The following is a 27,572-nucleotide window of genomic DNA, read 5'->3' as shown; positions in this document are numbered from 1 at the left end:
TTCGGGGTTCCAGCAATTCTTATGCCTCAACTTCCTGAGTAGCTGAGATTACAAGCATGTACCTCCATACCTGGCTAATTTTTGTATTTTTAGTGGACCAGGCTGGTCTCAAACTCCTGGCCTCAAGTAATCCACCCATCTCAGCCTCATAAAGTGCTGAGATTAAAGGTGTGAGCTACCACATCTGGTTAATAATTTGTTTTTATAAGCTACTCACACTACCCATGAAGCAGTATGCTGTTATGTGAAAGTAGACTTGAATTAGTTGTAAATGTATATTGGAAACATCAGGGCAACTACTATACAAGTCAAAGAAATGTAATGAATATGCCAAGAAAGGAGAAAATACAGTATCATATAAAATGCTCCTTTAAAACCACAAAAAGCATTTTATATGATACTATATTTTCTCCTTTCTTGGCATATTCATTACATTTCTTCAAACACCGTATAGTCTCACTCATAGGTGGGAATTGAACAACGAGAACACATGGACACAGGAAGGGGAACATCACACTCTGGGGACTGTTGTGGGGTGGGGGGAGGGGGGAGGGATAGCATTGGGAGATATACCTAATGCTAGATGACGAGTTAGTGGGTGCAGCGCACCAGCATGGCACATGTATACATATGTAACTAACCTGCACATTGTGCACATGTACCCTAAAACTTAAAGTATAATAATAATAATACATAAATAAATTAAAAAAAAAAGAAAAAGCCAGGCACAGACGACCAAAAAAAAAAAAAAAAAACCACAAAAAGCTCAAAAATAGTGGAAGACAAATATAGAAACAAAGATCAAGAACAGATAAAAATACAGTAAGAAATACGGCAGCTATTAATTCAACTACAGTTAAGCACCACATAATGACATTTTAGTCATCAATGGACTGCATATATGATAGTGGTCCCATTAGCTTATAACACTATATTTTACTATACCTTTTCTATGTTTAGATACAAAAATACATACCATTGTGTTACAATTCCTGCAGTATTTAGTACAGTAACGTGCTGTACAGGTTTGTAGCCTCAAAGCAATAGGCTATGCCATATAGCCTAATTGTGTAGTAGGATATACTTACTAGGTTTATGTAAGTACACTCTATGATGTGTGAAAAATTGAAAAATAAACACTAACAATGCACTTCTCAGAATGCATTTCTGTCATTAAATGTCACATGACTGTGTATTAGTAATGAATGTTAACATCAATGATCTGAATGCAGCAATTTAAAGATTGAGAGCATCACAGTAGATCAAATAACAAGAGCTTACTATATGTTGTGTACATGACACTCACTTTGAATATAAAAACACATATAGATTAAAAGTACATAGATGGAGAAGAATATTCCATGCTAACAATAGTCACAGGAAATCAGAAGCAGCAAAACTAATTTCAGATAGAGCAAACCTCAAAGCAAGAAAAGTTATAAGAAGTTAAAAAAAGGGGGTGGGAGGTATTACATTATGATAAGAAGATCAGTTCTCAAAAAATATACAATACTCCTTAACATATATGCACCCAACAATAGATCATCAAACTCTGGGAAGTAGAACTGCAAGGAGAAATGGATGAATACACTATCATGGTTGGAGACATCGACACTCCTCTAAGAGAAATGGGCAGATCCAGCAGGCAGAAACAGATAGAACACAGATGACTTTAACAACACCTTTAATCAACTGGATATAATAAACATCTGTATATTACTTCAGTAACAGCAGTAGAATAGATATTCTTCTTAAGCTCACATGGAAGGTTCACCAAAAGAGACCACATTCTAAGTCATAAAATACATCTTATTAAAAAAAAAAAGATGTTATAACGTTTGTTCTCAGACCACAATGGATTTAAACTAGAATCAGTAACAGAAGGATAACTGGAAAATCCACAAAAAAACACATTTTTAAATAACACATAGGTCAAAGGAAATCTCAAGAGAAATTTTTAAATATTCTGACTAAATAAAAATAAAAACACAATTCATCAAAATGTGTGAGAGGTCACAAAAGCAACGCTTAGAGGGAAGTTTACCGCACTGAATGCATATATGAGAAAAGAGGAAAGATCTGAAATCACTATCTAAGTTTCTACCTTAGGAAACTTGAAAAAGAAGACCAAATGAAATTCAAAGCAAGAAGTAAAGAAATAATAAAAATTAGAACACAAATCAATGACATTAAAAACAGGAATTCAAGGGCTGGGTGTGGTGGCTCATGCGTGTAATTCCAGCACTTTGGGAGGCCGAGGCGGGTGGATCACGAGGCTGGGAGATAGAGACCATCATGGCTAACACAGTGAAACCCCATCTCTACTAAAAATACAAAAAATTAGCCAGGCATGGTGGCAGGCACCTGTAGTCCCAGCGACTTGGGAGGCTGAGGCAGGAGAATGGTGTGAACCTGGGAGATGGAGCTTGCAGTGAGCCGAGATCGTGCCACTGCACTCCAGTCTGGGTGACAGAGTGAAACAAAAACAAAAACAAAACAACAACAACCACAAAACAGGAATTCAATAGAGAAAATATACACAACTGAAAACTGGTTCTTTACAAAGGTCCATAAAATTGCTAGGCTTCTAACCAGGTTAACTAAGGAAAAAAGAGAGAAAAAACACTAATTACTATTATTAGAAATAACAGATGGGATACCACTACAAATTCCACAGACATTAAAATGAAGGAAAGAATATTAAGAGCTGTGAGACAAAAGCCCCAGGCAATCTATAAAGGAAAACCTATCTTATTAACAGCAGATTTCTCAGCAGAAACCCTATAAGCTAGAAAGAATTAGGGTCTTATTTTAGCCTCCTCAAATAAAATGATTATCAGCCAAGAATTTTGTATCCAGTGAACCTAACCATTATATATGAGGGAAAGATACAATCTTTTTCAGACAAACAAATGCTGAGAAAATTCACCAGTGCCAGATCACCACTACCAGGTCACCACTACAATAGCTGCTAAAAGGAGCTCTAAATCTTGAAACAAATTCTGGAGACACATCAAAACAGAACCTCTTCAAAGCATAAATCTCAGAGAACCTATAAAACAAAAATACAATTTAAAAAGAAAAAACAAAAACCAAAAACAAAGGTACACAGGCAATAAATAGCACAATGAATGGAATGGTACGTCACATCTCAATACTAACATTGAATGTAAATGGCCTAAATTCTCCACAGATACAGAGCTGCAGAATGTATAAGAATTCACAGACCAAGTATCTACTACCTTCAAGAGACTCACTTAACATAAGAACTCACATAAACTTAAAGCTAAGGGGTGGAAAAAGGCATTTCATGCAAATAGGCACCAAAAGTGAGCAGCGATAGCTATTTTTTTCTTTTTTTTTTTTGAGACAGAGTCTCACTCTGTCACCCAGGCTGGATCTCCTGCCTCAGCCTCCTGAGTAGCTGGGACTACAGGCGCCCACCACTGTGCCCAGCTAATTTTTTGCATTTTTAGTAGAGACAGGGTTTCACTGTGTTAGCCAGGATGGTCTCCATCTCCTGACCTCATGATCCTCCCAAAGTGCTGGGATTACAGGCGTGAGCCACAGCACCCAGCCAGAGATAGCTATTTTTTATACAAGACAAAACAAACCTTAAAGCAACAGCCATTAAGAAAGACAAATGGAGATATTATATAATGGTAAAGGGCATTGTCCAACAGCATAATGTCATAATCCTAAACATATATGCACCTAACACTGGAGCTCCCAAATCTATTAAACAATTACTAATAGACCTAAGAAATGAGATATACAGCAACACAATAATAGTGGGGGACTTCAATACTCCACTGACAGCACTACTCAGGCCATCAAGACAGAAAGTCAACAAAGAAACAATGGATTCAAACTATAGCTTGGAACAAATGGACTTAACAGATATGAACAGAACATTTCATCCAACAACTGCAGAATAGACATTCTACTCAACAGTGCATAGAATTTTTTTCCAAGATAGACCATATGATAGGTCACACAACAAGCCTCAATAAATTTAAGAAAATTGAAATTATATCAAGCACTCTCTGAGACCACAGTAGGATAAAACTGGAAATCAACTCCAAAAGGAACCCACAAAACCATGCAAATGTATAGAAATTAAATAACCTGATCCTGAATAATCATTGAGTCAAAAACAAAATAAAGATGTAAATTAAAAAATTCTTCAAGCTGAATGACAATAGTGACACAACCTATCAAAACCTCTGGGATACATCAAAGGCGGTGCTAAGAGGGAAGTTCATAGCCCTAAACACCTACATCAAAGAAACTGAAAGAACACAAACTGACATTCTAAGGTCACACCTCAATGAACTAGAGAAAAAAGAACAAACCAAACCGAAACCAGCAGAAGAAAGGAAATAACCAAGATCAGAGAAGAACTAAATGAAATTGAAACAAAAACAAAAGATAAATGAAACAAAAACTGGTTCTTTGAAAACATAAATAAAATTGACCATTAGCAAGATTAACCATGAAAAGAAGAGAGAAAATCCAAATAACCTCAATAAGAAATGAAATTGGATATATTACAACTGACACCACAGAAATACAAAAGACCATTCAAGGCTGCTATGAACACATTTATGTATATAAACTAGAAAACCCAGAAGAGAATGATAAATTACTGAAAATGCACAACCCTCCTAGTTTAAATCAGGAATAACTAGATACCCTGAACAGACCAATAACAAGCAGTGAGTTTGAAATGGTAATTTTAAAATTACCAACAAAAAAAGTTCAGGACCAGATGGATTCACAGCAGAATTCTACCAGATATTCAAAGAAGAATTGGTACCAATTCTTTGAACACTAGTCTGCAAGACAGAGAAAAGGGAACCCTCCCTAATTCATTCTATGAAGCCAGCATCATCCTAATACCAAAACCAGGAAAGGACAAAAAAGAAAACTACAGACCAATATCCCTGATGAACATAGACACTAACATCCTTACCAAAATACTAACTAACCAAATCTAACAATATATCAAAGATAATCCACCATGATCAAGTGGGTTTCATACAAGAGATACAGGGATGGTTTACCATACACAAGTCAATAAATGTGATACACCACATAAACAGAATTTTTAAAAAATCACGATTATCTCAATAGATGCAGAAAAAGCATTCAATGAAATCTAGCATCCTTTAATGATTAAAACTCTCAGCAAAATCAGCACACAAGGGACATACCTTAATGTAATAAAATCCATCTATGACAAATCCACAGCAAACATAATACTGATTGGGGTAAATTTGAAAGTATTCCCTCTGAGAACTGGAACAACACAAGGATGCCAACTCTCACCATCCCTCTTCAACATAGTACTGGAAGTCCTCGCCATAGCACTCAGACAAGACACAAGAGAAATAAATAAAGAGCTTCCAAATTGGTAAAGAGGATGTCAAACTGTCACTGTTTGCCAACAATACAATTGTTAATCTCAAAAACTTTGAAGCCTCCTCCAGAAAGCTCCTAGAACTGATGAAATAATTTAGCAAAGTTTCCAAATAAAAGATTAATGCAGACAAATCAGCTCTTCTACACACCAACGGTGACCAAGCTGAAAATCAAATCAACAACTCAACCCCTTTTACAACAGACGCAAAAAAAAAAAATACTTAGATATATACCTAACCCAGGAGGTGAAAGATATCTACAAGAAAAACTACAAAACACTGCTGAAAGAAATCATAGACGACAAAAACAAATGGAAACACATCCCATGCTCATGGATGGGTAGAATCAATATTGAAAAATGACCATACTTTCAAAAGCAATCTACAAATCCAATGCAACCCCATCAAAATACCACCATCATTCTTCAAAGAATTAGAAAATAACAATTTTAAAATTCATATGGAACCAAAAAAAAAATCTGCATAGCAAAAGCAAGACTAAGCAAAAAGAACAAATATGGCATCATCACACTACCTGATTTCAAACTACATTATAAGGCCATAGTCACCCAAACAGCATGGTACTGGTATAAAAATAGGCTCACAGATCAATGGAACAGAATAGAGAAACCAGAAATAAATCCAAATACTTACAGCCTACCAGTCTTTGACAATGCAAACAAAAACACAAAGTGGGAAAAGGACACCCTTCTCAAAAAATGGTGCTAAGATAATTGGTTTGCCATATGTAGGAGAATAAAACTGGAGCCTCATCTCTCACCTTATAAAAAATCAACACAAGATAACATTGGAAAAACCCTTCTAGGCATTGGTTTAGGCAAGGATTTTATGACAAAGGACCCCAAAGCAAATGCAATAAAAACAAAGATAAATAGCTGGGACTTTATTAATCTAAAGAGCACTTACATGGCAAAAGGAACAGTCAGCAGAGTAAACAGACAACCCACAGAGTGGGAGAAAATCTTCACAATCTATATATCTGTCAAATGACTAATATCCAGAATCTACAATGAACTCAAACAAATCATCAAGAAAACAAAATCCCAGCAAAAAGTGGGCTAAAGAAATGAATAGAAAATTCTCAAATGAAGATATACAAATGGCTGACAAACATGAAAAAATGCTCAACATCATTAATGATCAGGGAACTGCAAATCAAAACCACAATGTGATACCACCTTACTCCTGCAAGAATGGCCATAATCAAAAAATCAAAACACAGTTGGCATACATGCAGTGATCAGGGGACACTTGTACACTGCTGGTGGGAATGTAAACTAGTACAACCACTATGGAAAACAGTGTGGAGATTTCTCAAAGAACTGAAAGTAGAACTACCATTTGATCCATCAATCCCACTACTAGGTATCTCTCCAGAAAAAAAAGAATTTAATAGAAGCACAATTTACAATTGCAAAATCATGGAACCAACACAAACACCCATTGACCAACAAGTGTATAAAGAAACTGTGATATATATATATGTAAGATGGAATACTACTCAGCCACAAAAAGGAATAAATTAAGGGCATTCTCAGTGACCTGGATTAGTTTAAAGACTATTGTTCTATGTGAAGTAACTCAGAAATGGAAATGTATATTCTCATTGATATGTGGGAGCTAAGCTATGAGGATGCAAAGGCATAAAAACAATACAATGGACTTTGGCAACTTGGGGGGAAGAATGGGAGGGAAGCAAGGGATAAAAGCCTACAAATAGGGTGCAGTGTATGCTGCTCAGGTGATGGGTGCACCAAAATCTCATAAATCACTACCAAAGAACTAACTCATGTAACCAAACACCACCTGTATGCCAATAACCTATGAAACAATAAAAATAAAAATTGTAGAAATAGACAAGTGTGCATGCACAAAGGGGCACACACACACACACACACACAAACACAGAGTTATATAAATGAGCCAAAGATTAGAAAACAAAATAAACTCAATATTAGGCATATAGGAGAATATCTTCAAACTGATAAAATATGTTTCAAAAATAAGCATACTAAAATCTGGAACTAAGCAAATGTAATGACCATCACATGCATTCAACATATGCATGTTTTATGAAACATGAATTTTACAAAACATAACATTTTACAAAAACTTAATATTTATAAAGATTTAAATGTCTTAATTATAACTATAATTTTCAAATTATATATCTACCCTCTTATGTTGTCAAACTCTTAAAGGACTACAAATTATCAGAAATTGGAGAGTTCAGCAAGGTTACTGGATATATGATATACATTTCATGATATTTCTTTTTTTTTTTTTTTCTTTTTTTTTAGATGGAGTCTCACTCTGTTACCCAGGCTGGAGTGCAATGGTGTAATCTCAGCTCACTGCAACCTCCACCTCCCAGGTTCAAGTGATTCTCCTGCCTCCGACTCCCAAGTAGCAGGGATTACAGCATTCACCACCACGCCCGGCTAATTTTGTATTTTTAGTGGAGACACAGTTTCACCATGTTGTTCAGGCTGGTCTCAAACTTCTGACTAATGATCCACTTGCCTTGGCCTCCCAAAGTGCTGGGATTACAGGTGTGAGCCCCCGTGCCTGTTCTACATTTAATTATAGTTCTATATGCCACTAAAAAACACCAGACAACATGATTTAAAAAGAATATATTGGGGCACATTCCAAGACGGCCGAATAGGAACAGCTCTGGTCTGCAGCCCCCAGCGTGATCGATGCAGAAGATTGATGATTTCTGCATTTCCAACTGAGGTATCTGGTTCATCTCATTGGGACTGGTTGGACAGTGGGTGCAGCCCATGGAGGGCCAGCTGAAGCAGGGCGGGGCATCACCTCACCCAGGAAGCACAAGGGGTCAGGAGATTTCCCTTTCCTAGCCAAGGGAAGCCGTGACAGACTGTACCTGGAAAAACAGGACACTCCCACCCAAATACTACACTTTTCCCAAGGTCTTAGCAAACAGCAGACAAAGAGACTCTCTCCCATGCCTGGCTCAGCGGGTCCCATGACCATGTAGCCTTGCTCACTGCTAGCACAGCAGTCTGAGATCGAACTGCAAGGCAGAAGCCTGGCTGGGGGAGGGGCATCTGCCATTGCTGAGGCTTGAGTAGGTAAACAAAGTGACCAGGAAGTTCAAACTTGCTGGAGCCCACCACAGCTCAACAAGGCCTACTGCCTCTAGATGCTACCTCTGTGGGCAGGGCATAGCTGAACAAAAGGCATCAGACAACTTCTGCAGACTTAAACGTCCCTGTCTGACAGCTCTGAAGAGAGCAATGGTTCTCCCAGCACAGCATTTGAGCTCTGAGAATGGACAGACTGCCTCCTCAAGTGGGTCCCTGAATCCTGTGTAGCCTAACTGGGAGACACCTCCCAGGAGGGGCCGACAGACACCTCATGTAGGTGGGTGACCCTCTGGGACGAAGTTTCCAGAGGAAGGATCAGGTTGCAATATTTGCTGTTCTGCAGCCTCCACTGGTGATACCCAGGCAAAAAGGGTCTGGACTCCAACAGACCTGTAGCTGAGGGACCTGACTGTTAGAAGGAAAACTAGCAAATGGGAGAATAGCATCAACCTCAACAAAAAGTTCATCTACACCCAAAACCCCATTTGTAGGTCAACAAATCAAAGACCAAAGGTAGATAAAACCACCAACATGGGGAGAAAACAGAGCAGAAAAGCTGGAAATTCTAAAAATCAGAGAGCCTCTTCTCCTCCAAAGGATTGCAGCTCCTTGCCAGCAATGGAACAAAGCTGGATGGAGAATGACTTTGACAAGTTGAAAGAAGTAGGCTTCAGAAGTTCATTCATAACAAACTTCTCCAAGCTAAAGGAGCATGTTCAAACGCATCACAAAGAAGCTAAAAACCTTGAAAAAAAGGTTAGACAAATGGTTAACTAGAATAAACAGTGCAGCAAAGACCTTAAATGACCTGATGGAGCTGAAATCCATGGCACAAGAATTTTGTGATGTATGTACAAGCTTCAATAGCCAATTTAATCAAGTGGAAGAAAGGGTATCAGTGATTGAAGATCAAATTAATAAAATAAAGTAAGAAGACAGTTTAGAGAAAAAAGAGTAAAAAGAAATGAACAAGGCCTCCAAGAAATATGGGACTATGTGAAAAGGCCAAATCTACATTTGATTAGTGTACCTGAAAGTGATGAGGAGAATGGAACCAAGTTAGAAAACACTCTTCAGGATATTATCCAGGAGAACTTCCCCAACCTACCAATGCAGGCCAACATTCAAATTCAGGAAATACAGAGAACTGCCAAAAAGATATTCCTCGAGAAGAGCAACCCCAAGACACATAATTGTCAGATTCACCAAGGTTGAAATGAAGGAAAAAATGTTAAGGGCAGCCAGAAAGAAAGGTTGAGTTACCTACAAAAGGAAGCCCATCAGACTAACAGCAGATCTCTCTGCAGAAACCCTACAAGCTAGAAGAGAGTGGGGGCCAATATTCAACATTCTTAAAGCAAAGAATTTTCAACCCAGAATTTCATATCCAGCCAAACTAAGCTTCATAAGTGAAGGAGAAATAAAATCCTTTACAGACAAGCAAATGCTGAGAGATTTTTGTCACCACCAGGCCTGCCCTAAAAGAGCTCCTGAAGGAAGCACTAAACATGGAAAGAAACAGTAACTACCAGCCACTGAAAAAACATGCAAAATTGTAAAGACCATCAATGCTATGAAGAAATTGCATCAATTAACAGGTAAAATAAAAAGCTAACATTATAATGACAGGATCAAATTCACACATAATTATATTAACCCTAAACGTAAATGGGCTAAATGCCCAAATTAAAAGACAGAGACTGGCAAATTGGATAAAGAGTCAAGACCCATCAGTGTGCTGTATTCAGGAAACCCATCTCACGTGCAGAGACACACATAGGCTCAAAATAAAAGGATGGAGGAAGATCTACCAAGCAAATGGAAAACAAAAAAGGCAGGGGTTGCAATCCTAGTCTCTGATAAAACAGACTTTAAACCAACAAAGATCAAAAGAGACAAAGAAGGCCATTACATAATGGTAAAGGGATCAATTCAACAAGAAGAGCTAACTATCCTAAATATATATGCACCCAATACAGGAGCACCCAGATTCATAAAGCAAGTCCTTAGTGACCTACAAAGAGACTTAGACTCCCACAGAATAATAATTGGAGACTTTAACACCCCACTGTCAATATTAGACAGATCAGTGAAACAGAAAATTAACAAGGACATCCAGGACTTGAACTCAGCTCTGCACCAAGCAGACCTAATAGACATCTACAGAACTCTCCACCCCAAATCAACAGAATATACATTCTTCTCAGCACCACATTGCACTTATTCTAAAATTGACCACATAATTGGAAGTAAAGCACTGCTCAGTAAATGTAAAACAACAGATACCACAACAAACTGTCTCTCAGACCACAGTGCAATCAAATTAGAACTCAGGATTAAGAAACTCACTAAAAACCACACAACTACATGGAAACTGAACAACCGGCTCCTGAGTGACTACTGGGTAAATAACAAAATGAAGGCAGAAATAAAGATGTTCTTTGAAACCAGTGAGAACAAAGACACAATGTATCAGAATTTCTGGGACACAGCTAGAGCACTGTGTAGAGGGAAACTTATAGCACTAAATGCCCACAAAAGAAAGCAGGAAACATCTAAAATTAACACTCTAACATCACAATTAAAAGAATTAAAGAAACACGGGCAAACAAATTCAAAAGCTAGCAGAAGGCAAGAAATAACCAAGATTAGAGCAGAACTGAAAGAGATAGGGACAAAAAAACCCTTCAAAAACTCAATGAATCCAGGAGCTGGTTTTTTTTTTTTTTTTTAACATCAACAAAATTGGTAGACCACTAGCAAGACTAATAAACAGGAAAAGGGAAAAGAATCAAATAGATGCAATAAAAAATGATAAAGGGGATATCACTACCAATCCCACAGAAATACAAACTACCATTAGAGCATACGATAAACACCTCTATGTGAATAAACCAGAAAATCTAGACAAAGTGGATAAATTCCTGGACACATACACCCTCCCAAGACTAATCCAGGAAGAAGTTGAATCTCTGAATAGACCAATAATGCTCTGAAATTGAGGCAATAATTAATAGCCTACCAACCAAAAAAAGTCCAGGAACAGACAGATTCACAGCCCAATTCTACCAGAGGTACAAAGAGGAGCTGGTACCATTCCTTCTCAAACTATTCCAATTAACAGAATAAGAGGGACTCCTCCCTAACTCATTTTATGAGGCCAACATCAGCCTCATACCAAATCCAGGCAGAGACACAACAAAAAGAGAATTTTTGACCAACATCCCTGACGAACGTCAATATGAAAATCCTCAATAAAATACTGGCAAACTGAATCCAGCAGCTTATCCACCACGATCAAGTCAGCTTCATCCCTGGGATACAAGGCTGGTTCAACATATGCAAAACAGTAAATGTAATCCATCACATAAACAGAACCAAGGACAAAAACCACATGATTATCTCAATAGATGCAGAAAAGGCCTTTGACAAAATTCAACAGCCATTCATGCTAAAAACTCTCAATAAACTAGGTATTGATGAAACATATCTCAAAATAATAAGAGCTATTTATGACAAACCCACAGCCAATATCATACTGAATGGGCAAAAACTGGAAGCATTCCCTTTGAAAACCAGCAGAAGACAAGGATGTCCTCTTTCGTCACTCCTATTTAACATAGTGTTGGAAGTTCTGGCCAGGGCAATCAGGCAAGAGAAAGAAATAAAGGGTATTCAATTAGGAAATGAGGAAGTCAAATTGTCCCTGTTTGCAGATGACATGACTGTAAATCTAGAAAACCCCATTGTCTCAGCCCAAAATCTCTTTAAACTGATAAGTAACTTCAGCAAAATCTCAGGATAAAAAAATCAATGTGCAAAAATCACAAGCATTCCTATACACCAATAACAGACAAATAGAGAGCCAAATCATGAGTGAACTCCCATTTACAATTGCTACAAAGAGAATAACATACCTAGTAATCCAACTTACAAGGGATGTGAAGGACCTCTTCAAGGAGAACCACATACCACTGCTCAATGAAATAAAGGAGGACACAAACAAATGGAAGAATATTCCATGTTCATGGATAGGAAGAATCAATATTGTGAAAATGGCCATACTGCCCAAAATAATTTATAGATTCAATGCCATCCCCATCAAGCTACCGATGACTTTCTTCACAGAATTGGAAAAACCTACTTTAAATTTCACAGGGAACCAAAAAAGAGCCCGCATTGCCAAGACAATCCTAAGGAAAAAGAACAAAGCTGGAGGCATCATGCTACCTGACTTCACACTATACTACAAGGCTACAGTAACCAAAACAGGATGGTACTGGTAGCAAAACAGATATATAGACCAATGGAACAGAACAGAGGCCTCAGAAATAACATCACACATCTACAACCATCTGAACCTTGACAAACCTGACAAAAACAAGCAATGGGGAAAGGATTCCTTATTTAATAAATGGTACTGGGAAAACTAGCTAGCCATATGTAGAAAGCAGAAACAGGATCCCTTCCTTACACCTTATACAACAATTAATTCAAGATGGATTAAAGTCTTAAATGTTGAGTCCTAAAACGATAAAACTGTAAAAACCCTAGAGGAAAACCTAGGCAATACCATTCAGGACATAGTCTCCAACTAGGACTTATATATTTTTTATTATACTTTAAGTTCTAGGGTACATATGCACAATGTGCAGGTTTGATAAATAGGTATACATGTGTCATATTGGTTTGCTGCACCCATCAACTTGTCATTTACATTAGGTATTTCTCCTAATGCCATCCGCCCTACCATTTGCTTCATTAGTACTTCATGACTAAAACACCAAAAGCAATGGCAACAAAAGCCAAAATAAACAAATGGGATCTAATTAAACTAAAGAGCTTCTGCATGGTAAAAGAAATTACCACCAGAGTGAACAGGTAGCCTATAAAATGGGAGAAAATTTTTGCAATCTACCCATCTGACAAAGGGCTAATATGCAGAATCTAGAAGAACTCAAACAACCCCATCAAAAAGTGGTCAAAGGATATGAACAGACACTTCTCAAGACATCTATGCAGCCAACAGACACATGAAATAATGCTCATCATCACTGGTCATCAGAGAAATGCAAATCAAAACCAAAATGAGATGCCATCTCACGCCAGTAAGAATGGCGATCATTAAAAAGTCAGGAAACAACAGGTGCTGGAGAGGATGTGGAGAAAAAGGAACACTTTTACACTGTTGGTGGGAGTGTAAATTAGTTCAACCATTGTGGAAGACAGTGTGGTGACTCCTCAAGGATCAAGAACTAGAAGTACCATTTGACCCAGCCATCCCATTACTGGGTATATACCCAAAGGATTATAAATCATGCTGCTATAAAGCCACATGCATGCGTGTGCTTATTGTGGCACTATTCAGAATAGCAAAGACTTGGAACCAACCCAAATATCCATCAACGATAGACTGGATTAGGAAAATTTGGCACGTATACACCATGGAATACTATGCAGCCATAAAAAAGGATGAGTTCATGTCCTTTGCAGGGACATGGATGAAGCTGGAAACCATCATCCTCAGCAAACTATCACAAGGATAGAAAACCAAACACCGCATGTTCTCCCTCATAGGTGGGAATTGAACAATGAGAACACTTGGACACAGGGCAGAGAACATCACACACTGGAGCCTGTTGGGGAGTGGGGGGCTGGGGGGGATAGCATTAGGAGAAATACCTAATGTAAATGATGAGTTGATGGGTGCAGCAAACCAATATGACACATGTATACCTATATATCAAAACCTGCACATTGATACTTTATACTTAAAGTATAATAAAAAATAAATAAAAATAAATAAATCAAAAAAATATATTGGCCAGGTTCAGTGGCTCACGCCTGTAATCTCAGCACTTTGGGAGGCCGAGGTGGGTGCATCACAAGGTCAGGAGATCGAGACCATCCTGGCCAACATGGTGAAACCCCATCTCTACTAAAAATACAAAAAATTAGCTGGGCGTGGTGACACGTGCCTGTAATCCCAGTTACTTGCGAGGCTGCAGCAGGAGAATCACTTGAACCAGGGAGTCGGAGGATGCAGTGAGCCGAGATCACACCATTGCACTCCAGCCTGGTGACAGAGCGAGACTCTGTCTCAAAAAGAAAAGAAAAAAAAAAGAATGCATTATTTACAATAGTCTTAAATAACATCAAGTATTTAGAAATAAATCTAACAAAAATATATAAATCTTTACATGGATAATTCTAAAACATTTTTAGTGACTTTTTTTTTTCTTTTGAGATGGAGTCTCGCTCTGTCGCCCAGGCTGGAGTGCAGTGGCACCATCTCGGCTCACTGCTCGCTCTGCCTCCCAGGTTCACGCCATTCTCCTGCCTCAGCCTCCCGAGTAGCTGGGACTACAGGCGCCCGCCACCATGCCCGGCTAATTTTTTGTATTTTTAGTAGAGGCAGGGTTTCACTGTGTTAGCCAGGATGGTCTCAATCTCCTGACCTTGTGATCCGCCTGCCTCAGCCTCCCAAAGTGCTGGGATTATAGGCGTGAGCCACCTCTTCCAGCCGACATTTTATAAAGTCTAAATAACTGGAGAGTTACATCATATTCATGGGCAGTAGACTTAATATTTGAAAAGTTTGAATTATTTCCAAATCAGTCTATGAATTCAATGCGTTTAATCAAAATCTTAACAAGGTTTTCATCAAACTTAATAAGCTTATTTGAAAAGTCTATTAAAAATTTTAAAAACACCAAGAATACTGAAGTCATATCTGAAGAAAAGTAAAAAGAGATTACCTACTCTACCAAACATAATCCTTAATATGAAGCTTTAGGCAATATTAGGCAATATCTATCCTTGCCACAGGAATAAGTTAATGGCCAAACGAATAGGTAATAGAGCTCCAAACAGAGTGATACATACAAACAGATTCATACCACTTTGATATAGAATAGAAGGCGCAACAGATAAATTGGAAAAATAGGGGCTAGTCAACAAACAGAGCTTAAAATAGTTATCCATATGGGGGAATGTTGGAATTAAATTTCTGCTTCATATTCCACATAAAAATTAACTTCATATAAATCAAAGATTTTAATTTCAAAAGCAACATGTGTAGATATAAATCTTTCTCACATTGGAAGAACAAGATATTCCTTTAAAAAAACTCATTACTTGTGTAAATGCTCAATTATAAAATTATAGACAGGCTCAAATATGTTAAAATTAAAGACTTTTTTGTCAAAAGTTCATTATGAAAAACCATTTAAAAGCCTACAAGATGTTCTTCTCACATATAATAATGAATTCATATTACAATATTTTCTTCGTATAAATAATTCATATAAATAAAAAAAGACAAGTAATCTAATATAAACATGGGCAAATATATGCACAGGTTTTCAGAGAAGAGAAAACATATATGGATAATAAACATGTGGAATGATGTTCAAACTCACTAGATATCAAGGAATACAAAGCAAGACAAAAATGAAACGTCATTGCTTATTTAAATTGCAAGAATCAAGAAGTCAGAAAACAAAGTGTTGGAGAGGACATACACTTAGATTTTCACTTCTATGTTGCTGGTGATCAAGTAAATTCATGTAGACACTTTAAAAAGAAACAGCATTATCTCCTAAAATTGAACATTTATACACTCCATGTTCTAGCAATTTTGGTTGTAAGTATTATCAAGAAAAACTCTTCGTACAAGGTAAAACAATGCATTAGTCCATTTAAAAGAAAGGAGGTTAAATGACTTATTTAACTGTGTTCTGTGTTCTGTGAGTTGTATGAGTGTGTGTTCTGTGAGTGTTCTGTGAGTTGTGCAGGCTTCTGCTTCTGGGGAGATGTCAGAAAACTTACAATCATGGTGGAAGGTGAAGGGTCAGGAGGCATGTATTCCTATGGCTGGCAGAAGAGAGAATGAGAGAGGAAGGAGGTACTACACACTTTTAAACAAACAGATCACAGGAGAACACTGTCAAAGAACAGCAAGGAAGAAGTCCGCCCACATGCTTTAAACATCTCTCACCAGGCCCTTCCTCCAACATTGAGGATTACTTGAGATTCTGGCAGACACCAGAGAGCCAAACCATATCATTCCACCCTGGCCTCTTCCAAATCTCATGACATTGTCAAATTTCAAAACACAATCATGCCTTCCCAGCAGTCTCCCTAAGTTTTAACTCATTACAGCATTAACTCAAACGTCCAAATCCAAAGTTTTATCTGAGACAAGGCAAGTCCCTTCCACCTATGAGCCTGTAAAATAAAAAACAAGTTATTTACTTCCAAGATACATTGGGGGTACAGGTAAACACTCCCATTCTAAAAGGGAGAGATTGGCCAAAACAAAGGGGCTACAGGCGCCATGAGAAACCCAGCAGGGTTAAATCTTAAAGCTTAAATCTTATAGCTTAAGTCTAAAATCTTATACCTCCAAAACAATCTCCTTTTACCCCATGTTTCACATACAGGCCACACTGAACGAAGGGTTGGGCTCCCAAGGACGGTGGCAGCTCTGTACCTGTGGCTCTGCCGGGCTCAGCTTCCAGTGTTGCTCTTAAGGGCTGGCATTGAGTGCCTGTGGCTTTTCCAGGTGCATGATGCAAACTGTTGATGCATCTACCATTCTGGGGTCTGGAGAACAGTGGCCCTCTTCTCACAGCTCCACTAGGCAATGCCCCAGTGGAAACTCTCTATAGGGCCAGCAACCCCACATTTCCCCTGTACACTGCAATAGTACAGGTTCTCCTTTAGGGCTCTGCCCCTCCAGTAGACTTCTGCCTGGACATCCACGCATTTTCGTACATCCTCTGAAATCTAGGCAGAGGTTTCCAAGCCTCAACCTTTGCCCTCTGCATACCTGCAGGCTTAACAACATGTGGAAGCCTCCAAGGCTGGGGACTTGCACCCTATGGATCAGCAGCCTTAGACATATCTGGGGCCATTTTAGCCATGGCTGAAGCTAGAGTGGTGAGGATGCCAGGTGCCATGTGCCAGGCTTCAAAGAGCAGTGGTGCCCTGAGCCTGGCCCACAACCATTTTTCTCTCCTATGCCTCCAGGCCTCTGATTGAAGGGGTTCCCATGAAGTTCTCTGAAATGCCTTGGAAGCATTTTCCCCACTGTCTTAGCTAGCAGCATTCTGCTTCTCTTTATTTACACAAATTTCTTCAACCAGCTTGAATTCTTTCCCAGAAAATGGGTTTTTCTGTTATACTACATGGTCAGGCTGCAAATTTTTCAAACTTTAATGCTCTGCTTCCTTTTTAAATATCAATTCCAGTTTCAGATCATCTACTTGTGAACACATATGCTGTTAGAAGCAGCCAGGTCATATATTGAATGCTATACTGCTTAGAAATTTTTTCCACCAGATACCCTAAATCATCTCTCTCAAGTTCAAAATTCTACAAATCCTTAGAGCCAAGGCACAATGCTGCTAGTCCGTTTTGCTAAAACATAGTAAGTGTGACCTTTACTCCAGTTTTCAATAAGTTTCTCCTCTCCATCTGAGACCTCCTCAGCCTGGACTTCATTGTTCATATCACTATCAGCCTTTTGGTCACAATCATTCAACAAGTTTCTAGGGAGCTCCAAACTTTCCCTCATCTTTCTATCTTTTTCTGAGCCTTTCAAACTGTTCTAGCTTCTACCCATTACCCAATTCCAAAGCTGCTTGCACATTTTCTGGTATCTTTATAGCAATGCCCCACTTCTATGTACCAATTTTCTGTATTAGTCCATTCTCAAACAGCTATAAAGAACTACCTGAGACTGACTAATTTATTTAAAAAAAAAACAGGTTTAATCTGCTCATGGTTTTGCAGGCTGTACAGGCATCTACTTCTGGGGAGGCCTCAGGAAACTTATACTCATGGTGGAAGGCAAAGAGGAAGCAGGTAAATCTTCACATGGTAGGCATAAAGTGGGGGAGGTGCTGCATACTTTTAAACAAGCAGAACTCAGGATAACTGTATCACAAGAATAGAAAGGGGGATGCTTGCACCAATGATTCAATCACCTCCCACCAGGATCCTCCTCCAGCATTGAGGATTATAATTCAACATGAGATTTGGGTAGGGATACAGGGCCAAACCATATAAATCAGAAAATATGAATGAAAATATTTACAACAAAAGTATTTAGAATAAAAAAATCTCTAAAAGCAATCCAAAAAAGAAACCCAACGTGAGTAGAGAAATAAATTAAGCTATATTAGTAAAATAAAATTTTATATAGCCTTTAAAATGCATAAAGTACTATATGAAATACTATTGATGAATCTTAACATTAAAATAACAAGTAAAAATGTAACTTGATAAGCACCAAGATAGCCCTTTATGTAGCTAAAACAATTAAACAATCTAAGTTTTAAAGGAATGCATATAGATATTACCAACTTACATTAAAAAATGGTGAAACAATCATCAACACATATTTAAGTTAGTCTTCATCTCAGATGAGAAGCAGCAGAATCCAGGAAAGTAGAAAACAATGTAGGTAGATATAAATTTCTGTCTTGTTTTAGTTTCTGTGCTAAGTAGTAATTTCATGGGTGTTTGTTATGTTATTACAAATATATAAATTCATAAATGAATGAATATATAATAAACAAATACATTAACATGGCTCAGCCAGTACATCAGTGATTAAAATTGGCCATAAATCAATACTCTGGTGTCTAATGAGAAAAAATTAAATACAAAAGAACGTACAATAGGCTTTTTTAAAATTTCTTTTCCCTTTTAAAAATATTGAGTGCAGATTTGATTCACTCGTTTTCATGATATGTATTAAATACATAGTAATTATACCAAAGTAATATTAACACAAGTATGAAAAGGGAAAAAGAGGAAGAAAAAGGAAAAGGAGAAGCAGCAGCAGTGGCAGACATTTCTACCAACTTGGAACAGGGTATTGAGCACAAAAATATTTATTCATCTACCCTTTCAGTCATTCAGCTAATATAAACTGACACTCATAATGTTTGACACAGAAGGCAATGAATCAAACACCTATGTTTTCATGGAGCTTATGTTATGGTACAGAGAGATAGATAATAAATAACTTACATATATATGTAATACATCATATACATATACATACATATAATATAAATTATATGTATGTAATATGTAATATACATACATATATAATTTATTGTCTATCTGTACTAGAGAGAATATATGTATTCTTTATATATATAAATATATATTTACATATATATTTATAAAAATATATATTTACATATATATTTATAAAAATATATATTTACATATATATTTATAAAAATATATATTTACATATATATTTATAAAAATATATATTTACATATATATTTATAAAAATATATATATAAGGGTTCTCTAAAGGGACAGAAGTAATATGATCAATGTATATAGGAAAGGGAGTTTATTAAGGAGAATTGACTCACATGGTTACCACATGATAGGCCTTTTGCAAGCTACGGAGCAGGGAAGCCAGTCTGAGTCCCAAAACCTCAAAAGAAGGAAAGCTGACATTGCAAATTTCAGTATATGGCTGAAGGCCCAAGAGCCCTTGGCAAAACACTGGTGTAAGTCCAAAAGACCGAAAACTGAATTACTTGGAGTCTGATTTTCGAGGGCAGGAAGCATTCAGCATGAGAGAAAGATGAAGACCAGAAGACTCAGCAAGTCAGGTCCTTCCACTTTCTTCTGCCTGCTTTATTCTAGCACTGCTAGCAGCTGATTAGATGGTGCCCATCCAGACTGAGGGTGGGTCTGCCTCTCCCAGTCCACTGACTCAAATTTTAATCTTTATTGGCAACACCTTCATAGACACACCCAGGAACAATACTTTGAATCTTTCAGTCCAATAAAGTTGACACCCAATATTAATCATATATATATATAGTTATATATGATATAACATATATATAATTATATATGGTATTATATATAATATAATGTATATATAGTGTTGCATATAATATAACATCAGGCAGAATAATGACCCTTAAAGACATCCAGGTCCTAATCTCCACAACTTGTGAATACATTAGGTAACATGGCAAGGGGGTATTAATGTTGTAGATGGAATTAAAGTTGTTAAACAGATAACCTTAAAATAAAGAGATTGACTTTATCTGGCCTAGTGAATCCAATGTAATTACAAAGTTCCTTTAAATGTGGAAAAGGGAAGCAAAAGAGTTAGTGTCCATGTGATGTGGACATTACTAGCTTTGAACATGGAAAAGGGCCATGAGCCAAGGAATTTGGACAGCCTCTAGAAATTGGAGAAGGTAAAGAAACATATTGTCCCAAACATTTCCAGAAAGACACATGGTCTTGCCAACACCCTAAGTTTAGTTCATTGACACCCATTTCAGAATTCTGAATTTCAGATCTCTGAGATAATACATTTGTTAAGATTCCTTAAGAAAATAGAGGTTTCCTCCCAGACTCCTTTTTGGGAGAAACGTCTGTTTTTCATTATGGAACTCTAAGAGTATAACCAGACAAATTTCTCACATCTTAAACTGCTTGCTTTTGTATTGTGTTACCCAATTTTTTTTTTTTTTTACTAAAATAGTTATTACAACAGGTGCTACTCTTGGGTGTGTAAAATACAAAAGGGTGTGGTTTAGACATGTAGAGAAACATCTTTGTAACAAAGTGCACTGTAAAAGCATTACATGGCCTACTATTAGGATACCTCTCTCTTTCTGGAGACCGAGGGTACAGTGTGGGCTCTGTGCAGAGCTCAGAGATCCAGTTAAAAAATAGAAATTAAATTTAAAACTACCTATCTAAATACAATTGGTCTCCTAAGCAATTCTATGGTACATTTCTACAATTTTATGTTTGACTTGGCATCCATTTTTAATCTTCCTCTAGCACACCAGACTCTCTCTCTGTACCTTGAAATGTAAATTTTGCTATCTGATTTTCACTTAAGAGTTGTTCCTTTAGTATGCAAATTTAACACTATCTAGCTAACAATTGCCTAGGGTAATGAAACAGTTTATAAGAAATTGAAAGTCTAAAATATCTAAATTGGAAATTTAAAATATCTAAAATATGAATCTGTAAGTTCTACTTTTATCTGCATGACTAATACATCTATGTATTTATTTGTTATGTATATAATGCTTACTACTGTTAACTACTGAAAATATATGAGTTCTAACCAATAGGATTTTTAAAAAGCACTTAAATCAAATACTTTATCAGAAAACTAGAAAATAGAAAAGCCCAAATGCTTTTTCCAAGTTCACGTGACTTCAGCAAATCCTTAATCAATACTGTGTTTTTAAATTGTTGGTAAAATAAAATTAGAAATGTGTTAGAATTGTCAACACACATTATTGTTTAGATTTCTTGGCCACACAGTTTAATATTTATCTCTGCTAGATATTATAAGGTGGCCAAATTTGGCATGAGGGTTATAAAGCTTGCAGCCCAAAAGAAAATTATCTTTGTTTGTATATTTTTTTGTATACACAAGGCTTTGGATATCGTTGGTTTAATAAAATGGTTAACTTTTGAGTTATTGGCAAAACAAACAAGCAAAAACATTTATCTAATCTTAAGGTTCTTGCTTAGGTAAACACCAGAGATCACAGCCTATAAAAATGATTAACAGATAAATAACATTAAATGTTGACTATCACAGTTTTCTTGAGTTAACTAGGTAAACTATACTTTTAAAAAATTAGTGAATTAGGTAAATGTAATGGAATAAATGCTTATAAATAAACTTGTCATATGATTTGTAATCGAAAGTTATGATATTAAATAACAAATATTAATTAAATATCTAAGTCATTTCTAATTTTTTTTTAATTTTAGGAAAATATTTTTCTAGAAAATGTGTTATTTAAAGGAAAGTTATTTTTGACTAATGCAAAGATTATTTAAAGTTTATGAAACCAAGTAATAGGAACTAGTATAGAAATGTTTAAAAAGTTGTAGATATAAAGAGGTATTTTTGATAAGAAAAGTTAAAGAGAAAATAATTTTATAAGAGAAATAATCTCATATGATTATTTTTTTCTAAAATAAAATGAGAGAGATGTTTATGAAAAAACAGAGAGGGATGTTTAAAATAAAATAAAATAAAATAAGAGGGATGTTTAAGATAAAACAGAAAGTCCAAGCATGTCATAAATTATTTGTATGTTGTAATAAAATTTGTAAAAAGAGGATTTATGAGAAAAAAGCTACATGTTATCATGTTTTCTGTAATTCAAAGGCAATTATTTATAATAGTGATTCTAGAGATTGGGCTTTGATATAAAAAAATTAATACACTAAAGAATTGGTTAGAACAACAAAATTTTCTTAAAGTATTGATTTACTCTTAATAAAATTGTGAGATATTTTAATTTTTTAAACCCAAAAGTTTGACTTTTATTGTGTCTGTTTTCAGTTTTCTCTTCCCTTTGAGAAGGACTGAGATAACTGTCTTCTTCAAGTTTTATCAGCTTCTGTAATTTTTTTCCCTCAGATTCTACTGCTATTGTGGCCCAGTGCTAAAAAATGTGTAAATGAAATGTTTTCTTTTAATCTAACATTCTGTGCTCTTGGCTTTAAATTGTTCTATGAAACAAAAAATTTTCATTTATGACACAGGACACATTCTTTCTATGTCTAAGTAATTCAAGTACAGTTTACATTGGTTGACTTGCAGGTTTTTTAAATGGACTCCTCACAGGGAAAGGCAAGCATACTGCAGAAGGTCTTTCATTTATTTATTTAATTATTTATTTACTTTTTGTTTTTTGGTAACTGACCTAACAAACATATTTTACATTTTATTTAAAAAACGCCTATGTCATTGTTATTAAGTTTTGACTTGCTTAGAAAAACAGATTTTTTTTTAATTAAGGTGGTTACATCCATGTAACTTCCTGTATTTTTTTTTAAGTCCTTATTCTGTTAAGTAGCAGGGCTTTTAATTCTGGGTCTAAAAGGGACACCAAGTCCTGCTAAATTTTAAACCCTAACAGCAGTTAAACCTTCATCTTCAGATGCAGGAAAAGATGACAATCAAAATTAATTGCATTCATTAGACATGGGACCAGAAATTAAAGCTGTTAAACACCTCTGGGCTCAGGAACTGTCACAGAAGACATGGGTGTGTGAGATTGTAAGGGTCAATTTTGAGAGAGATAAACTTAGTTCAGAGTTTCTCTATAAATTAAACATTAATATTACAGGCACACTGATGAAAGATCAGCATCAGGGCCCATGTGTCTGATTTGTTATAACAAGTTTCTTGGGACATTAACTCATTTTTTAATATAAAAAAATTAGAACATTATAAAAAAGTGTATGAAAATTATTTCTTATGGTCAACATGATTAAAATTTAATAGATTTGTTTATAAGACTTGAGAAACACATTTAATTGGTCTCATGCTGTCTTTAGTAGGTCTTATTGTTTGGGAAATTAAGTCTTCTTAGTTAAACAATAAAGATTTTTGCCTTTATTTTTTAGATCTTTGAGTTATCAGTTTGGCTAAATGAATGACTCATTTTACAATAACTTGTGATCCTATTTTGTGATATTAAGTATTTTAAACTTTTGATATTTGACAGACTTTCCAAAATCAAATTCTAAAATTAGTACTTTTGACTTCATGAATTTATTGATATTAGGTCTCCTGAAGTCCAGAAAAGATATATTTGACTTGTTTGATATAATAAAGTTATAAAGAAAACATTGTCAAATAAGAAATGGTGTTTAACCTTCTTTGAATTATATTATATTTCTATAAATGTGTTATTAGAATGCGTTCCAAAAATGTGTGATACTCCTGTGATTCTGATATGTCTTAGTGTTATCAGTAGTCATTATGATTATTATGTAAAATTGCTGTATGCCACAAAGGTAATCAAATTTATTTGGCAATTTTGTCTTTAACCATGGCTGTTCTAAGACTTTTGTCATCCACAACTGTTTTATTTTCATTCTTTTATAGGACAGTTTATAATCAGCTATAGAACTCTGAGGACTATTCTTAAATATAGGTTTCTAACAAATTTAGATATTGTGCCATTGAAATAGAGAGAAAAATTTCCAGGACTTTCATGGAAAACTGATGTATTCATAAAGTTTGGTGATCCAATATTGAATGGAACATGGAGTTAATTGCATGAACAAAAATAATAGAAGACTGAAATAATCCTTTATGATTTTTGTTTAAAATATTTGCTGATTGTTTTTGTTTTATTTTTCAGAGTCAGGAAAACTTTCCTTTTAAGCTACTTACAGCTTTAACAGTTTAGTAAAGTATACTCTTAAGAACAAAATTTAGAATGTAATTCCTTTCTCTAAACTTGGTTACTCCAAAATTTGGAAACTATTTTGTAAGTATCCTTAATTTATGAGGATATTTGCATATATTTACTGAGAATCTGTTTTCTTTTATTACTGGGAATAACTGAAGATGGTTATTTTATCAAGGCTTTCACTGAAATAACATTTTCAGATTGCCTTGAGAAAATGAGGCTGATCTGTGGAGCCAATGAAAGCCCCTCGTATAAACTAGCCCCATACCTTGTTCTTTACAGGGTCATGATCTGCGGTAATTAAAGAATGTAACTTTCTGACAGGCCCAGGAACCCCAAGTTTCCTTGGGACCTCAGAAAGAGAAGAATTCACACAGCTATTTGCAGGCACAGAGAAATCCTTGGCTAGGCTTCAAGATTTTACAAAAGTCTAATCTTAGATTCCTTGTGAAAAAGATTCCAGCAAAGCCAATTTTACAAAAAAAGAGAGACAGCCTATATGCCAAATGATTATTCTTGTTGCACTTTATGCAAATAATCAAACCAAGTGTAATAGTATTAAAAATTCTTTTACAAATAAATTGGTCCTACTATAATTTTGTCTTTAATAAAACTGGAGAATTGAAGAGAGAAAAATTATTTTTTTATAAACTATAGTATGCCTGTTGTTCAATTCTATTCTTCCCTGAGGTTTATCCATTTTTATTATTTTCTACAATTTGGACTAAATTTTAAAATTATTTCTTGCTACAAGTCTCCAAAATAATGTTTTTAATTGTTTTCCCTCTTTATTTTTCTTTTTTCTCTCATGTTTCCAATTTGAAATTACTAAATATTAAGCTGTGATTTCTATTAAAGCCTTGTGGATGCAAACTAGACAACTTAAACTTCAGAAGACAATAACAAGACCCTATTTATAGACATAAATCACCTTCTAATTGCCTACTGACAATAGACTTCAGAGTAATATTGCCTATATCAGTTTACCAAAATTGTTCTCCATTTTGTTATTTCTTTGTTGTTTTTTTCTCGCTTCCTCCTCCTATTTTTTCTTCTAAAATGCTTTTTTTATATTTGTTTACAGAAAAGGGAGCAGAAACATAAAGAAAAATAAAAACTTGGGACTCCAATTCACAACGCCTGCAGAAACAAAATTAACTAAAAGCTGAGTCCTGCAAGAAGCAGTCTTCCTTTTGTTCCTAAGCATATAGCTACAGATAAAAGGTTAAATATTTCCACAGGTAGCCACTCTATGTTCACCTTACTTTGTGTAAAGTGCCAATTTACTGAGCCCAAGGCAAATAAATGATTGACTATTCCCTTACCTGCTTTTTCTGTGGCAACACGTGGATTCAGTAATGTGACCATACATTCCCACTTTTCCGTCCAGCCTGCTTTTCTCCGTTAAATATTGAAGCCCTCAAAATCATCTTTGGAGAAATGCCCAGGTCTGTCTCCCAGGTGCATCCTTAACCTGGGTAAGGTAAATTTCTAACTTGATTGAGACTCGGCCTCAGGTACTTTTTGGTTTACAATCCAGTCTCTGTGGTCTTTATTAAACTAGATAGGACTACAAATGTGACTAAATAAAAATATATATCTTGAGGAAATCAACTAATTTCTTGATTTCGTCAAGACTCTCCTATGGAGATTTAAAGGCTTTGACTTCGGTTCCAGGGTTTTCAATTCACAATGTAGGTTACTTCAGGCAAATTTCTCAAATTGGCTGAGTATTGGCTTCCCCATTTAGCACTGTGCTTAGGAGTACTTGCTCCTGTTTATAAAACTACCAGTACAATTTAATACCTCACAGTTTTGTGTCAAAAGCAAAACGCAGAATTATTATATTTACCAACTTGTAAATGGAAAAATTAAGTGGCTTTTCTACATTATCAACTAGATTTTTGTCCCAGGTCTTTTGACTATTATAGATCTCTCTTTCATCAGCCTAAATTACTTATCAGAATTATTTAAAATACTGGGTTTTTTTTAAAGGAATATTTAAATAGGTCAGTATCAGAATGTAATTTTGGCAAAACATTAATATTCTATGTTTATAGGTTAATTCTAAGTATTTTTTAACATATTATTCCTTGCACATTTTTTAGTTTAATCACATTCATAAGTCTCTTTTGATCTATCCAAAAACCAAAGACAAGCTATCAAAATATTTCTAAATTTTTCACATTGATAAACTACAAAGCATCAAAAATTTCACCAAATAAATTCTTTATCAGATTAAAAGACTGATTTAATTCAAGATATGGATCATTTCATTAATATTTTAATATATGCTTCCATTAAAAATTATAATTTGAAATATAATGTTCTAACAACTTGCCTATCTATAAAGTTCCCCATCTACTTATTTTATTTCAAAAACACGAAACTTTTCACCTTGAACCCATCACAGTGTCTTGTTTTCTTATTCTCTCAAGATTGTGCCTCTGCTGTCTTATTCAAATGTTGATTTTAGTCCATATTTGAACTACAGATATCAATGAATGTTTTTAATTGTTTTTGTTGCCTACTTTGAAACAATCACTTATTCAGCATGAAAAACTATAATTTATTTTATTTTTACAATATATAATTTAGAAATAAGAAAAGCCACAAGGTCATCATCAATCAATCAGCCATTTACTAATATTAATTCAGGGACTACTATGGTCTGACTTTTGGGCTAGGTCAATGCTGGACACAAAAGGAGAAAAGAGAGACACAAACTCTGAGCCTAAGAGCATTATAATTAAATAGAGAAATAAATT

At 35.5% G+C, this 27,572-nt stretch overlaps 1 protein-coding gene across 1 annotated transcript in view; it reads right to left on the bottom strand.

Annotated features, from left to right (window-relative positions):
* LOC134756555 (putative solute carrier organic anion transporter family member 1B7) overlaps positions 1-27,285 on the bottom strand; it is a 128,196-nt gene extending 100,911 nt beyond the window's left edge. Inside the window, 1 exon segment of the mRNA XM_063693846.1 lies at positions 27,202-27,285. Coding sequence (XP_063549916.1) covers positions 27,202-27,285 — 84 coding nt within the window.
* Positions 27,286-27,572: the final 287 nt, after the last annotated feature.

This window comes from Gorilla gorilla, chromosome 10 (genome assembly GCF_029281585.2).
Source record: "Gorilla gorilla gorilla isolate KB3781 chromosome 10, NHGRI_mGorGor1-v2.1_pri, whole genome shotgun sequence".
NCBI classification, from domain to species: domain Eukaryota; kingdom Metazoa; phylum Chordata; class Mammalia; order Primates; family Hominidae; genus Gorilla; species Gorilla gorilla.
Note: the sequence above shows the minus strand (reverse complement) of the source record. Positions and strands in the feature narration are given on the sequence as shown.